The sequence below is a fragment of the Aspergillus affinis genome, assembly GCF_023601865.1.
Source record: "Aspergillus affinis strain CMG 70 chromosome Unknown NODE_81_length_170848_cov_85_189412, whole genome shotgun sequence".
In the NCBI taxonomy this organism is placed as follows: domain Eukaryota; kingdom Fungi; phylum Ascomycota; class Eurotiomycetes; order Eurotiales; family Aspergillaceae; genus Aspergillus; species Aspergillus affinis.
Genome location: NW_026515862.1, coordinates 105,574 through 117,134, shown reverse-complemented (window position 1 = coordinate 117,134; position 11,561 = coordinate 105,574). Strand labels below are relative to the sequence as shown.

Here is an 11,561-nt window from a genome sequence, read left to right as displayed (position 1 = left end):
TTAAGAAACAAGAGGACAAGAGACGGAAGACAGCAGACAAATCGACAAATCAACCTAGACCAAAGCCACCGACGTCAATCGAATCGGATGTGATGACTTTGCCTCTCTCTGGAGGAAAGGACTCTCTCACAGCGCGACAGAAACCGATCAGATAGCTAGTGTCTCGATTAGCATTTGGGATTCGTGAAACTACATAGGGAGCACATGATAATAGCTCGTTCCTTTGGACATACACTTTCTTTGTCTGCTCATCATAATAGACTTGCTCGGTCTCCTGCTCAAAGAAAATCCAACCGCGAAGACGAATGTATCTTATATCCCAAAAGGTTAATATTGATATCCAAAGTCATCATACAGTACAAACTAGGGAAAACATACTCAAGCAACTCTACCAACTTTGCCAAGATGAGATTTCTGTCATCGAGCGCAAGAGATGGCAGAATATCCAGCACACATTCCCCAGGAATTTTCGACATGATAATGATACGAGCGTACTTCATGATGTGGACCTGGTTGCGAGTTCGTAAAAGACACTGGGTGTGTTTGCAGTATCGAGAGAGGATCATGACATGGCGGTCAGTAGTGGCCTGCTTGCGCTTCCGGCAACACCGTGCCAGAGGGGAGGAGGGTTGGACGTGCATCGAGCGAAAAGAAAGAGTTCTTTTCGAATAGCTGCCGCTCATACAGGAAGACGCGCTGCTGCGGCCCTTTTAGCCCAGGTGCGATACATTCTGACCATAGAACGTGAACGGAGTATCAAACACCGATGCCAAATCGTACTCCGGATGGAGCGGTCGATTCTATGGCACACGGCGAGTAGGTGTAGATGTAGATAAAAGCTGAGAAAGGAGTATCGAATACGATATGACGAACGAAGGAAGTGTCTGGTGGCCCGGCGCTCTGATTTGGCGGAGTAAAATGAGGGTTTCTGCTATACTAGTTATCTCAGGCTGACAAACTAGATAACGTTGTCGGCACCCCTTGAGTTATTATTCAAGCTACCGAATACCGGGATGTAGTGGTTATAAATGTCCAGTATGCGGTTCCTGTCTGGGACGGTGTCTCGGAGAAGGGTGCGGTTCTTCATGCACCAGACCGAGCTCTCCCAAAACTTGTTGTTGTAACCGATCCTTGGTCAATCCTTGCTGCTCTTGAAACACCAGCACTCTATCCGGACTAATAGAATCTTTTCTGAGAGCTGGACGAGAGCCTTGAGCGATCAACTGTTCCTTGGGGGTTATCTAGAACATCGTCGTCCGAATCCAAATACGCCGCATGATCGCGGGGGAAGGAGACATTTCCGAGAGGCTGTTGGATTTGATCGTGAAGCTCAACTTCGGCAGGTTGGAAGGCACTGTCGAAAAATCTCCCGTTTTCGATTTGAGGATGTTGAGGAACACTCACTCCCTTGAAGAACCCTGGCCATTCCACAGTCTGGTCGTCGGAGACAACCCACGGCCTCATGGCCTTCTGTGTCTTCTGGCCGGGACGTTCAAGCATATGGTCCAGACGTGGGGTTGTAACGAAGCCTGTTGTAAACCTCGATGTACTCGGTGTCGGAAAGTTGGGTTAAGAAATCCGGACGGCGATACAAGAAAGTTCCACACTGTTTTGTTCTTCCCCGACGACGCTGTATGGTTTTTTGAGAGCCGGAAGATCTTTATGACCATTGTACTCATCCGGAATGCGCCACGCCGACCATCTTTCTAAATGCCTGTCCACGGGAATTGAATCTTATGGATACTATCCCCGGTTTTCCTCCTTCGATAGGAACTTCGGTGTATAACATGCTCGGACTAAGGTTCCAAGTACTCCCCGATGCTGGGGGTGACGAGAACGAGGATGAGCTTTAGATTGGGTTCGCCGTCAAGCACGTAGATTCCAATCGATGATCGCTGATATCCAGCGAGCATGACCCGTCTATACCGGATCGATTCAGTGTCACAGCTGCTTATAGCCCATAGCGACTTGAGTTTGGTAAACTTTCCCACTTCTATTGCCCCGTGTCATATACTGAAACCCGGCTTGTCATATTGGCTGAGCACAATGCACATCTCCGAGGCTAACTCCAGGAGCAGAAGGCTGAATGACCATCCCAACGTGATGGAAAACGTTCGCATTGAAACACCCTGTCACCCCAGCTTGTTACCTACAGAGTAAGCTCAGTTGAGTTTCGGCTGATCGTCATTTAGAAGTTCTGTAGAAAGACCTTTTCAGAAGCACTTGGTGAGGGGCAGAGGCCTCAAGATCCTGTTTTTCGTCAAGTGATGCATTCCGATATTCACCAGAAGACTTGAGATGCCTAAGACGTCTATTGACCGCAGCTTGATTCTTTCTTGATCCATGAGATCGGAAAAGGGGTACCTATTCATGTTGAAGACTTGGAGGTTCATCTGTGAGGAAAGAAAGGCTAGTCATTGGGAGGAGAATTACTTGATTCTTATACCCAGTCGTTTTAGTGAAACAACTACATATCTAGCTTCTTCACTTCAAGAATTCCCAACATGGCCATTCATTGAATACTCTTCCACTGCTGATTCACCTTCTGACTGTGAATTCTCTTTCACTCTGCCCAAGCCATTCGGGGTGAATTTTGACAGACTTGTCAAAAGGACGATGAATCTCGGCGAATAATGGTACTTAGCCTTTCATTTCCTTCAAACAGACCCAGCGCTACCACCACTCATCTAAGTTTGCATAATGCAAGGCATCCGAGAGATTAAATATATCTAAAGAGCAGATTAACTTCCGTCTATCTAACTATCTCGGTGATAAATATAGCCAACGATAACGCCCCGAAAAACCTTACATGGTACGGAGTGGTTCCAGCCTTGTGGGCCTGTATACATCTACACTTTGATGAAGGGCTAGCCTCAGACTCCATACATACATCCGACCTTACTTACTTGTTTGCCGGGAAGTTAATCGGTTAGATAGATACCTAGTGGCTAATGCAACGCAGCGCCCAGAGGCACATACAGTGCTCCGTACATGCGAATGAAAAAAGTTCAAGGGAGGGTCTAGACACGCCAGGCAACAGAAGTCTAGATCGGAGAATTTTGGCCCGGCAACGGCGCAGGGAGGAAACTCAACGGCTTTACCCCTTCTTTGGGCTCTTAGTTGTACATAAATGTACATACATATATCTATTCCCTTGGATTGGCCTCCTGCTTTGATGCATCACATTGACAACATTCCCGCTTTCGTTGCGTGCATGAAAGAATCGCAATGCAAAAGCCCCAAGCCAGCGTCAGCACTCACTCACTGTTCGAGGGTGAAAAGAAAGTACTTCACCGCCAATTGCGAATTATGTCATTGGTATAGAAGAAAAGGACGGGGAAAATTTTTTCAAGAAAAATCTAGCGGTGTGTACACACAGCACAATAGCTAGGCAGGTACGGAGTAGATAACGTACTTGACGGAAACCACCCGAGACATCATTGGGAGCGATTGGAGGGCCATACCAAAACAAAACAAATGCCCCAAAAAGTATTGGGCTCCAGTTCTCGCCACCGATAGTTGCTAGTAAGTAGCTAGAAGGTAGGGTAGGTATGACTGGCCAGGTTACTATGGCGGTCGGGCTGGGTTCGGTTCGTCGAGGGTGAAAAAACGATGCGGTGTTACGTAGCGGAAATTGGGTTGTGATTTGTGAGACGGTGCTGAACTATTGGCCTTTTCTACTGGGTTGGAGCTGTTGGGTTGCACGGAGTCGGGGTTTCCAGTCGTGGATAGAATGGGGGATGGGTTGTTAAGTTGCTTTGAGAGGGAGTTGCGAAGGGGCTCGTTTATTGAAGCTACGGAATATATAATGTACTAGCAAGGGATTAGGGAGAAAGGGGATTTATCAGGACGCCAATATTGTGGACGATGGCTCGATGATCGGTGGTAGGGGGAGTATCTGTGCTGATACTACTCTTCGAATACCTACTAGTTATATGAGACTGACTCCGTCAAGAGTTCTGGAATGTCACCTAAATGGCGGTATCAGTGGTGATATCATCAAAGAACGTTTTTCGGGTGGGCGCAATCCAAGTGGGCTGCGGTGGAATCCAAAGTTCAAGAATCTGTCAGTATTTTAGAAATTCTTCCTGCAGTCTCCACTCTTCGGCTTGGATGTTATGCAAATGGCCAGAACCATCCTATCCATACGGAGTACACCTGAGTGGATGTAGCACCTCGACTCCTCCTCCGTACAGGATCAGACGCAGCCATCGCGACTAGGGAGAGCTTATGGCGCTATCGGAAATTTGATTCCCAGCCCGGATCTCTCCTCTGAAGCTCTGCTCCGTACATTTCCTGGGAATTTAAGTTTGCGATGCAGGATCCCCGACCCACCGAGATCTTGGGTAAGCATTATTCTGGATCGAGGGGAAATTATTCCATATCCAACCAAGAGTTTGATTCGAATGGAGGAGAGGCTGTGAGTTATATTCAATAAGGCTGGCTGGGTGATGACCCTATACTAGGGAGGATGGATCGAGTGAAACTCTTTGAATGCTGTAACACCTGCGCCCTTGCATGTTTCTGCCGTGCGACTCCCTCCTCATTCGGGTTTGTCGGCTGCAGTAGAAGTGGACACAGGAGGTACTGATTTCACTGGCAATTTCGCATCGGCTGCTTCGGGGTTTGTTGTTTTTTTTCTTTTCTTTTCTTTTCTTTCTTTTTTTTTTTTTTGGTGGTGCGTTGGCTGTGCTTTTGGTATCTGTGTTGTTGTCAATTGTCTACGAGAAGTTGAATATAACGTGAGTGTTGACAATCTGGAAACACTTTTGTCTAGCTAGGTAAACACTTTTAGTAAACTGATATTCTAAAATATTATCCATTTCAAACGGATTACAGAATATGTCGCGCTTAAGCACGGGTGTATATATAGAAGTCGAGGCCGTCCGAAACCGAGCGCATGCGTTTATACTTTATACATCGCGATATATAGACCAGCATAGTGCATACTCCGCCTTCATCCATCAACACACCATGATTAGGGAACTATAGCTGCCAAAGCCTGTCTATAGGAAGTGGAGATCATGCAATCGACGGACACTTGGAAGGTGTACTCCGCCATGAAGCTCCAAACCGTTAGCCATCCAGAATCAGAATCCATATAAAGTTCGCGGGAGTGGACTCCAGAGCGGATTGATCTAGCGTCGATTACTCGATAGCTAAGCTATCCCGTCGACCCGTCCCCATTCCATTTTCCAGTTTCCGCCCCTCCGTTCGGCGCCGAGCACTTACGGAGTAAGAGTTAAGACGGCAGTTCTCATTTATCCAGGACCAGAAATGAGCGATGATGTAATGGACGCGGGATTGGAGGGCTAGATCAGACCATTATCTCAAGGGAGTCAAGCCGCCAGTCCGTGCATCAGCAACTCTCGGTCGTTTTGGGCACTAAACTGGGAAAGTCAAACAACAAGAAAAACGAAAAGGGCTCCGTCGAGTTTAGCCCGCCCAGGAGACGACCGAACCCTGGTTGGCATCCCTACCGTGGAGACTCGGGTGGAGCTGGAGAACTACGAAGGGGCGGTCACTCCCAATAACTTGGAATTCCATTTTTCCTCCTTTCCTCGAATTGGGCAGCTAGATGGGCGCGACGGGATGGTTCAGCTTCGGACTCGGACAGAGGATTGAGAGATGATGACGAAGGGGATCGTTACCAGGACAATGGGAAGCTGAATCCTGAATAAGTTAATTTGAGGGGGAATGGATGGTTTAGCATGAGAAGCTAGCGACTCGGTTCATGTTAAATGAGCCCGAAAAAAGAAAACACCAACTCCAAACAGCGAGAAAAATCAAATTAAAAAAAGAAAAAAAGCCTTGCCAGGGTGTATTCCGAGACCCAGGCCAATCAGACCAGAGGGAAAGTGTTGCACTGGCAAATCCTTTCTCCAAGTTGCTTAATGACGATCGACTGCGAGAGGCTCCAGCGAGCTGCCCGTCTCGGGCGATGAAACAATGGTTCCGGTGCCCCTGATGACTTGGCACTTCTCTGTACTCAGAGTCAGTGAGTGTACTCCGTACGAAGTACAATGCAATTGACTCTCTCTCCAGAAGTGTTGAGTGCTGACTATTATTGATCAGTCTCATTCACGGAGCTTTTCATGCTCTCCCTCAGGCAGGAATGATTGGAACCACTGTACTCCGTACGGATCGTAGCACTCTGTTCTTCGCCTGATGCATGCTGTCAGATGGCTCGGATCCAGGGTCTGTCACCAAGGATTGCGAGACGCCCTCCAGCCCCCCTGCGGCGTATCGCCGTAGGTAAGGGTGACCAGGAACACGTTCGAGTCCTGGAAATTTAATCTCCTAGAAAAGAAGCAAGCAACGCGTTTTATGGTGGTTGATCCGATGCACCTTATTCCAGCTGTCATACCTCTGCCTAACAGTATCGGCCAGGTACCCGGAGATATTTGATTATTATTGATCCTCAGGATGAAGAGCTGCCGCTGCTTGGGGCCGATTTCCCATTTTACTATTCTTGGATCCTGGTTATAGCCCGTAGTATTATATTAGATTATATTAGATTATCTCATTAACGGATTCCAATTCTCACTAATAACTCGTAGAGGATTAGCTTGCCATCCATGGCTTTCTCTCTTCCTCTCTTGCTCCCTCTCTCTCGCCAGCGCACACCTGGGAGAGGTTAGTGTAGTTTAGTTTTAGTAGACCGTCCGTGTACTCCGTCCAAAGTAGGTCCTGGGTACAGCCAGGACCGTGGATTCCGTGACCACCTCACTCGCTCTCTCTATCTTGACTTCTTCTTTCTTTTCTTCCGCGACGTCGAGTTATCTTTCTTCTTCTTCTTCGTCCCTTGACCTTCGATCCCCGTTGATTTCTAGATTTATCTTGCCGTCCGGCCCCTTGGGTGCCAATTATTCGCATCATCCCCGTTCCTTCTTTGGGGGCTTGAGTTCCCAGTTCCCACCGGCTCTCTTTCTCCCCTCGCGCCGGCCCCCTGTCCGCCCTCCGATCCCAAGAGTCGACCTCCACCCCTCTTGCGTCTCGCTCTTCACCTTCGGTTCTCCTCCCTCTCTCTCCTCCATCGATCATGCTCCTCATTGCGGCCTACTCCAGTCAATTGATCCTGCAGTGTTGAGTCGGTGGTGTGTCGGGGTGACCCATCCTTTTTCTTTCTTTGGATTTTCGCTTTCTTCTTTGCCTCAGCAGAAGAAAAAGAGGAAAGAAAAGAAACGGAAAGAGAAAACGTTGGCTCGTGGTTCCAAGCGCGTCTCCGAGGCAGTTGGTTCTCCTTCCCGCCCGCGTTTGTCGGTCTCGCTCTCCTCCGAACCTCCTCAGTCTCACATTCTTTCGAGCCGCAATCCCCTCAACGCATTACTCAACTGGGTGGCGGTCATCGCTGGAGACAGAGGTGTCATATCACGGGAGTCAATTCTGCAGCGCAGCTTCTCTCCCTCCGATTTGGCTCGCTTGCCTGAGAGAGTTCGCTCCAACACCGAAAAATACACCCACGCCAGGTCATCGGTTGCTTTTTCCACGCGTCCTTTCAATTCCTCTTTTTTTTTTTTTTTTCTTCTTCTCTTTGTTAACCGGCTGGTTACCTTCTTGACCTGGTGTCCTTGATATATTACCCATCGCTGCAATCGCCGTGGGGAGCTTCTTTCGGATTGCATTCGCCGTGGTCAGTGGTCACCCTCTCATCCCCCCCCCCTGATCGGTGATCTCAATGACTCCGACCTATTTATTAACTTTGGAACCGCAGCTGCCCGACCGGTAAGATTATTGCCAGCTCACCGATCGCATTCCGACTAAAGCGAATGATCAGGAATTATTAAGCGAGAATTTGAATTAAAAAAAGGATAGAGAGTTCAATCTCCCTCCAGAAGGCTCTTTTTTTTTGTGTCGGATTTCTCTGGTCGCCGATCGCAATTGATCTCAACGAGTCTTAAAGAAAAAAAGAATCCCACCCACGCGTGCCTGAAGAGGCTGTCTCGGACCGTCACGTAGCAGTTCAAGGTTCTGCTGCGCCTTCACTATACGAAGGTATGTCTGCTGCTATGCAAGCGGTCCCTCAGTACACCCCCGCCCAATCCGCCACTTTTACTCTGCCATCCCATCAAGGCCCCGCGTCGCCTTCGCACCTCGGTCATGCGCAGCACTTCCCCGAGCGCTCGTCTCGCTCCACGCAGCGAACGCGACCGTCCACCGATTCGCACGGCGCTACTACTATGAGCACTCCACTAAGACTTCAGCAGCCATCTTCCGTCCCGGTCCCGACAGCTTCTTCGGCTATGAGCGACCTCCAATCGCAGTCGTTGCCTCGCGCTACCCATGCTTCTCCGGCCATGACACCCGTGGCGCCTTCGTCCGCCCAAAGCAGCAATCGATCACCCATGTACCCGGATCTGCTCGGCGAACCGCCCGTCCCTCCACCGAGAACCTCGTCGACCCATCGAAGCCACCAGAGTTCCAACGAGAGAGTGTCGAGCTCACGACATGGAAAGAGCAGAGGTGACGACCGAAGCGCAAATCATCGCGAGAGGAGAGGGGACGACTCCCGTTCCCGTCGGCAAGCCACGAGAGCGCCCGAGGATCCCTCGAGGGGAGCTGATAACCGGAATCCACCCGCCGCGACGCTCGAGCCGTCGCAGCACGCAGAAGACCGTATGGAGGCATACCCGGGTCAGGGGACTTTGGTCAAGGAGTCCAGTACCGTGATCAACCAGGTGCTGGTGAGCGACCCTTCGGTGGACATTGAGCGAGAACAAGTCCGACAGACTGGCTCGTCGGTATCGCCGCCCCCCGAGGCCGCTCCGCCTTCGGGAGGTCTAGCTCTGGTGGGGAGTGATGGTGTGGACGACGGAGGTCGCGGCGGGCTGCGCAGTCGACACGACTACACCGAAAATACGATCAAGCGCAAGGAAACGACTTTCGGTCAGTATATCTTGGGACAGACGCTCGGAGAGGGCGAGTTCGGCAAAGTCAAACTGGGGTGGAAGCGCGACGGTACCATTCAGGTGGCCATCAAGCTCATCCGAAGGGAGACGCTCGGCTCGAATCCCAGTCGATTGCCCAAGATCTATCGGGAGATCTCCATTCTGCGGGACCTTGCGCACCCGAACATCGTTCGGCTCCATGAAATGGTGGAGACAGACCGACACATCGGTATCATCATGGAGTACGCATCCGGCGGCGAGCTCTTCGATCATATTCTGAACAATCGGTACCTCAAAGACAATGCCGCTCGGCGTCTCTTTGCGCAGTTGGTGTCCGGTGTCGGGTATCTTCACAAGAAGGGTATCGTGCATCGTGATCTGAAGCTAGAGAATCTGCTTTTGGATCGGAACCGCAACATCATCATCACCGATTTCGGTTTCGCGAACACGTTTGACCCGGTTGATGAATTGGGCGAGGAGATCGAGTACAACCTGACGAACAAGGATTACGTGAAAAGAATGCGCCTCGATAAGACCAACAACAAGGGCCTGCGACGGGGTGACCTGATGCAAACCAGCTGTGGCAGTCCGTGCTATGCCGCTCCGGAGCTGGTGGTGAGTGATTCGCTGTACACGGGACGTAAAGTCGATGTCTGGAGTTGCGGTGTCATTCTCGTGAGTATCCCCGGGCATTGTAAAACCAAAGCAGAGAAGCACGAAACTAACGCGACTTTTTCCTCCAGTATGCGATGCTGGCCGGCTATCTACCTTTCGATGACGACCCCGCGAATCCTGACGGCGACAACATCAACCTACTCTATAAATACATTGTCACCACTCCTCTGACTTTCCCCGAATATGTCACGCCGCATGCGCGTGATCTCTTGAGGCGGATCTTGGTGCCCGACCCACGGAAACGAGCGGATCTTTTCGAGGTTGCACGACACAGTTGGCTGAGCGAATACTCGCACATCGTCTCGCACATCACCAGCAGCACGACGAAAGTGGCCGATATCGCTGGCACGACGGTTTCCAACGACAATCGCAAAGAGGCCCCCACGCTGGCACGTAGTGCGTCTGTCAGAGAACCGCCCAAGACGTACCAAAACTCGATTCCTTCGTTGGGTGGACTTGTTCACCACTCTGGGGACATCTCCCAAGAACAGTCAACGGATCGGTCCAAGACCCCCCGGGACACGAAACGGCGAACAGTTCAGGTTGAATACGTCGCTCCTCAGTCTCAGACAACTAGAGGGGAGACTCCCGGTGACGCCGAGGTGCCTGTCGCAAGCTCATCGCGAGCGTTGGAAACGGCGCCGACTCGAGCCCGATCTAATAGTGTGCAGCAGGCGCCTGAGGCGCCGAAGGCCAAGCCATCCGTTGAGACGACTCCGGCCCCGGGACACTTCCCTCGCTCGACGTCAGATTCGACAGCGCTTACCGGCGCAGGGACCATGCCTCCTCATGCCGCCCGACCCGCCACCGGAGCCTCCATGGCGTCCTTCAATACCGGCCGTTTGCCGTCGCGAGGCTCCTACGGACAACCCGTGGCGCCGACGGTTGCGGCAACGAATGCCCAGGGCCGATTGGCGCAGCCCAAGAGCAAGCAATACGTTATTTCTGCCCCCATTCCTCAGGACCCGTCGCAACCCAGCCCGACATCCATTGGACGCCCGAGCGCCCAGCAGCTACCGGCCAAATTCAACACGACGCCCCGGCAAGAGCCCCCCAAGGGTCACAAGCGATCGAACACGGTCTCGGGCATTGGCGAAAAACTATTTGGACGGTCCGGGTCGATCTTTGGAGGCCGAGGAAGCCAAACCAACAGCTCTCGGCAAAAGAATGGCAAGCGCTATCCTCCCACCAGCATGCGTGATCCATATGCGGGTGATGAGAGCCGGATGTCCGTGGACTCGCGGCGTTCGATTCAGTACGGATCCAACCGGAAGACGAGTGAGGCGGGCGGAGAAAGCAGACCTCGCCGGTTTTCCCTCTTGCCCGCGTCATTCTCCCTGAAGGGGTTCTCTTCGTCGAGTCGATCCCAAACGCCAGATGACGAGTTGCAAGCCGAGCGGATGCAACAGCAAAATTCGTCGTCCGGAGCGATACGACCACCCCGCACACGAGCTACCAGCTATGGCACCCAGGACGCGATCTCGATAATGCCTGAAGGGGGTCTAGCAGATGACGGCATTGCAAACCAAGAACCGGTCAACTATCAAGCTCGCATTGATCAGCAGTTTGCCGTGCTTCATGGCCCCCAGTCCGGATCGCACCAGGCGACGTCTTACAGCGCCTCAGCCGAGCAGGTCTATCCGAGCGAAAATGACCATTACTACCGGAACCAGTATGCCAACCACTCGGCCCCCAACTACTACGATGAGTACAACAGCCCGCATGATAATTCGTCCCGCCAGTCAGTGCAGGCTGGTCGGTCCGCACGCGGGCCAGGAGTGCTCCAAAAGAACCACCGAAAATTCGCAGACGCCTACGAATCCGAACGCGATCTGTCACATCACCCGGGCAGCTCTGGTGCGGCTCGCAAGGTCATGGATTTCTTCCGTCGACGAGCCAAGTCGAGAGCTGGAGATGACCGGTAGACCGGGTCAGACTCATTTTTTGGGTGTCATTTGGACGCGCCCCCACCTTAATTTTCCGTTGACTTCCATTCAC

The 11,561-nt window shown here is 51.5% G+C and overlaps 3 protein-coding genes across 3 annotated transcripts; 1 reads left to right on the top strand and 2 right to left on the bottom strand.

Moving 5' to 3' along the window:
• Positions 1-49: 49 nt before the first annotated feature.
• On the bottom strand, positions 50-641 carry KD926_010537 (uncharacterized protein; the record flags this gene model as incomplete). Its single annotated transcript, XM_053102910.1, has 3 exons — positions 50-155; positions 234-311; positions 379-641. The coding sequence occupies 3 exons, from the start codon at positions 639-641 to the stop codon at positions 50-52; spliced, it is 447 nt and encodes a 148-aa protein (XP_052953678.1).
• Positions 642-1,176: 535 nt separating this feature from the next.
• Positions 1,177-1,500, bottom strand: KD926_010536 (uncharacterized protein; the record flags this gene model as incomplete). The annotated part of the gene is made up of 1 exon (XM_053102909.1): positions 1,177-1,500. One exon carries the CDS (start codon positions 1,498-1,500, stop codon positions 1,177-1,179), a length of 324 nt encoding a protein of 107 aa, XP_052953677.1.
• A 6,497-nt stretch (positions 1,501-7,997) lies between these two features.
• On the top strand, positions 7,998-11,488 carry KD926_010535 (putative serine/threonine protein kinase (Kin4); the record flags this gene model as incomplete). The annotated part of the gene is made up of 2 exons (XM_053102908.1): positions 7,998-9,563; positions 9,632-11,488. 2 exons carry the CDS (start codon positions 7,998-8,000, stop codon positions 11,486-11,488), a joined length of 3,423 nt encoding a protein of 1,140 aa, XP_052953676.1.
• Between the last annotated feature and the right edge of the window lie 73 nt (positions 11,489-11,561).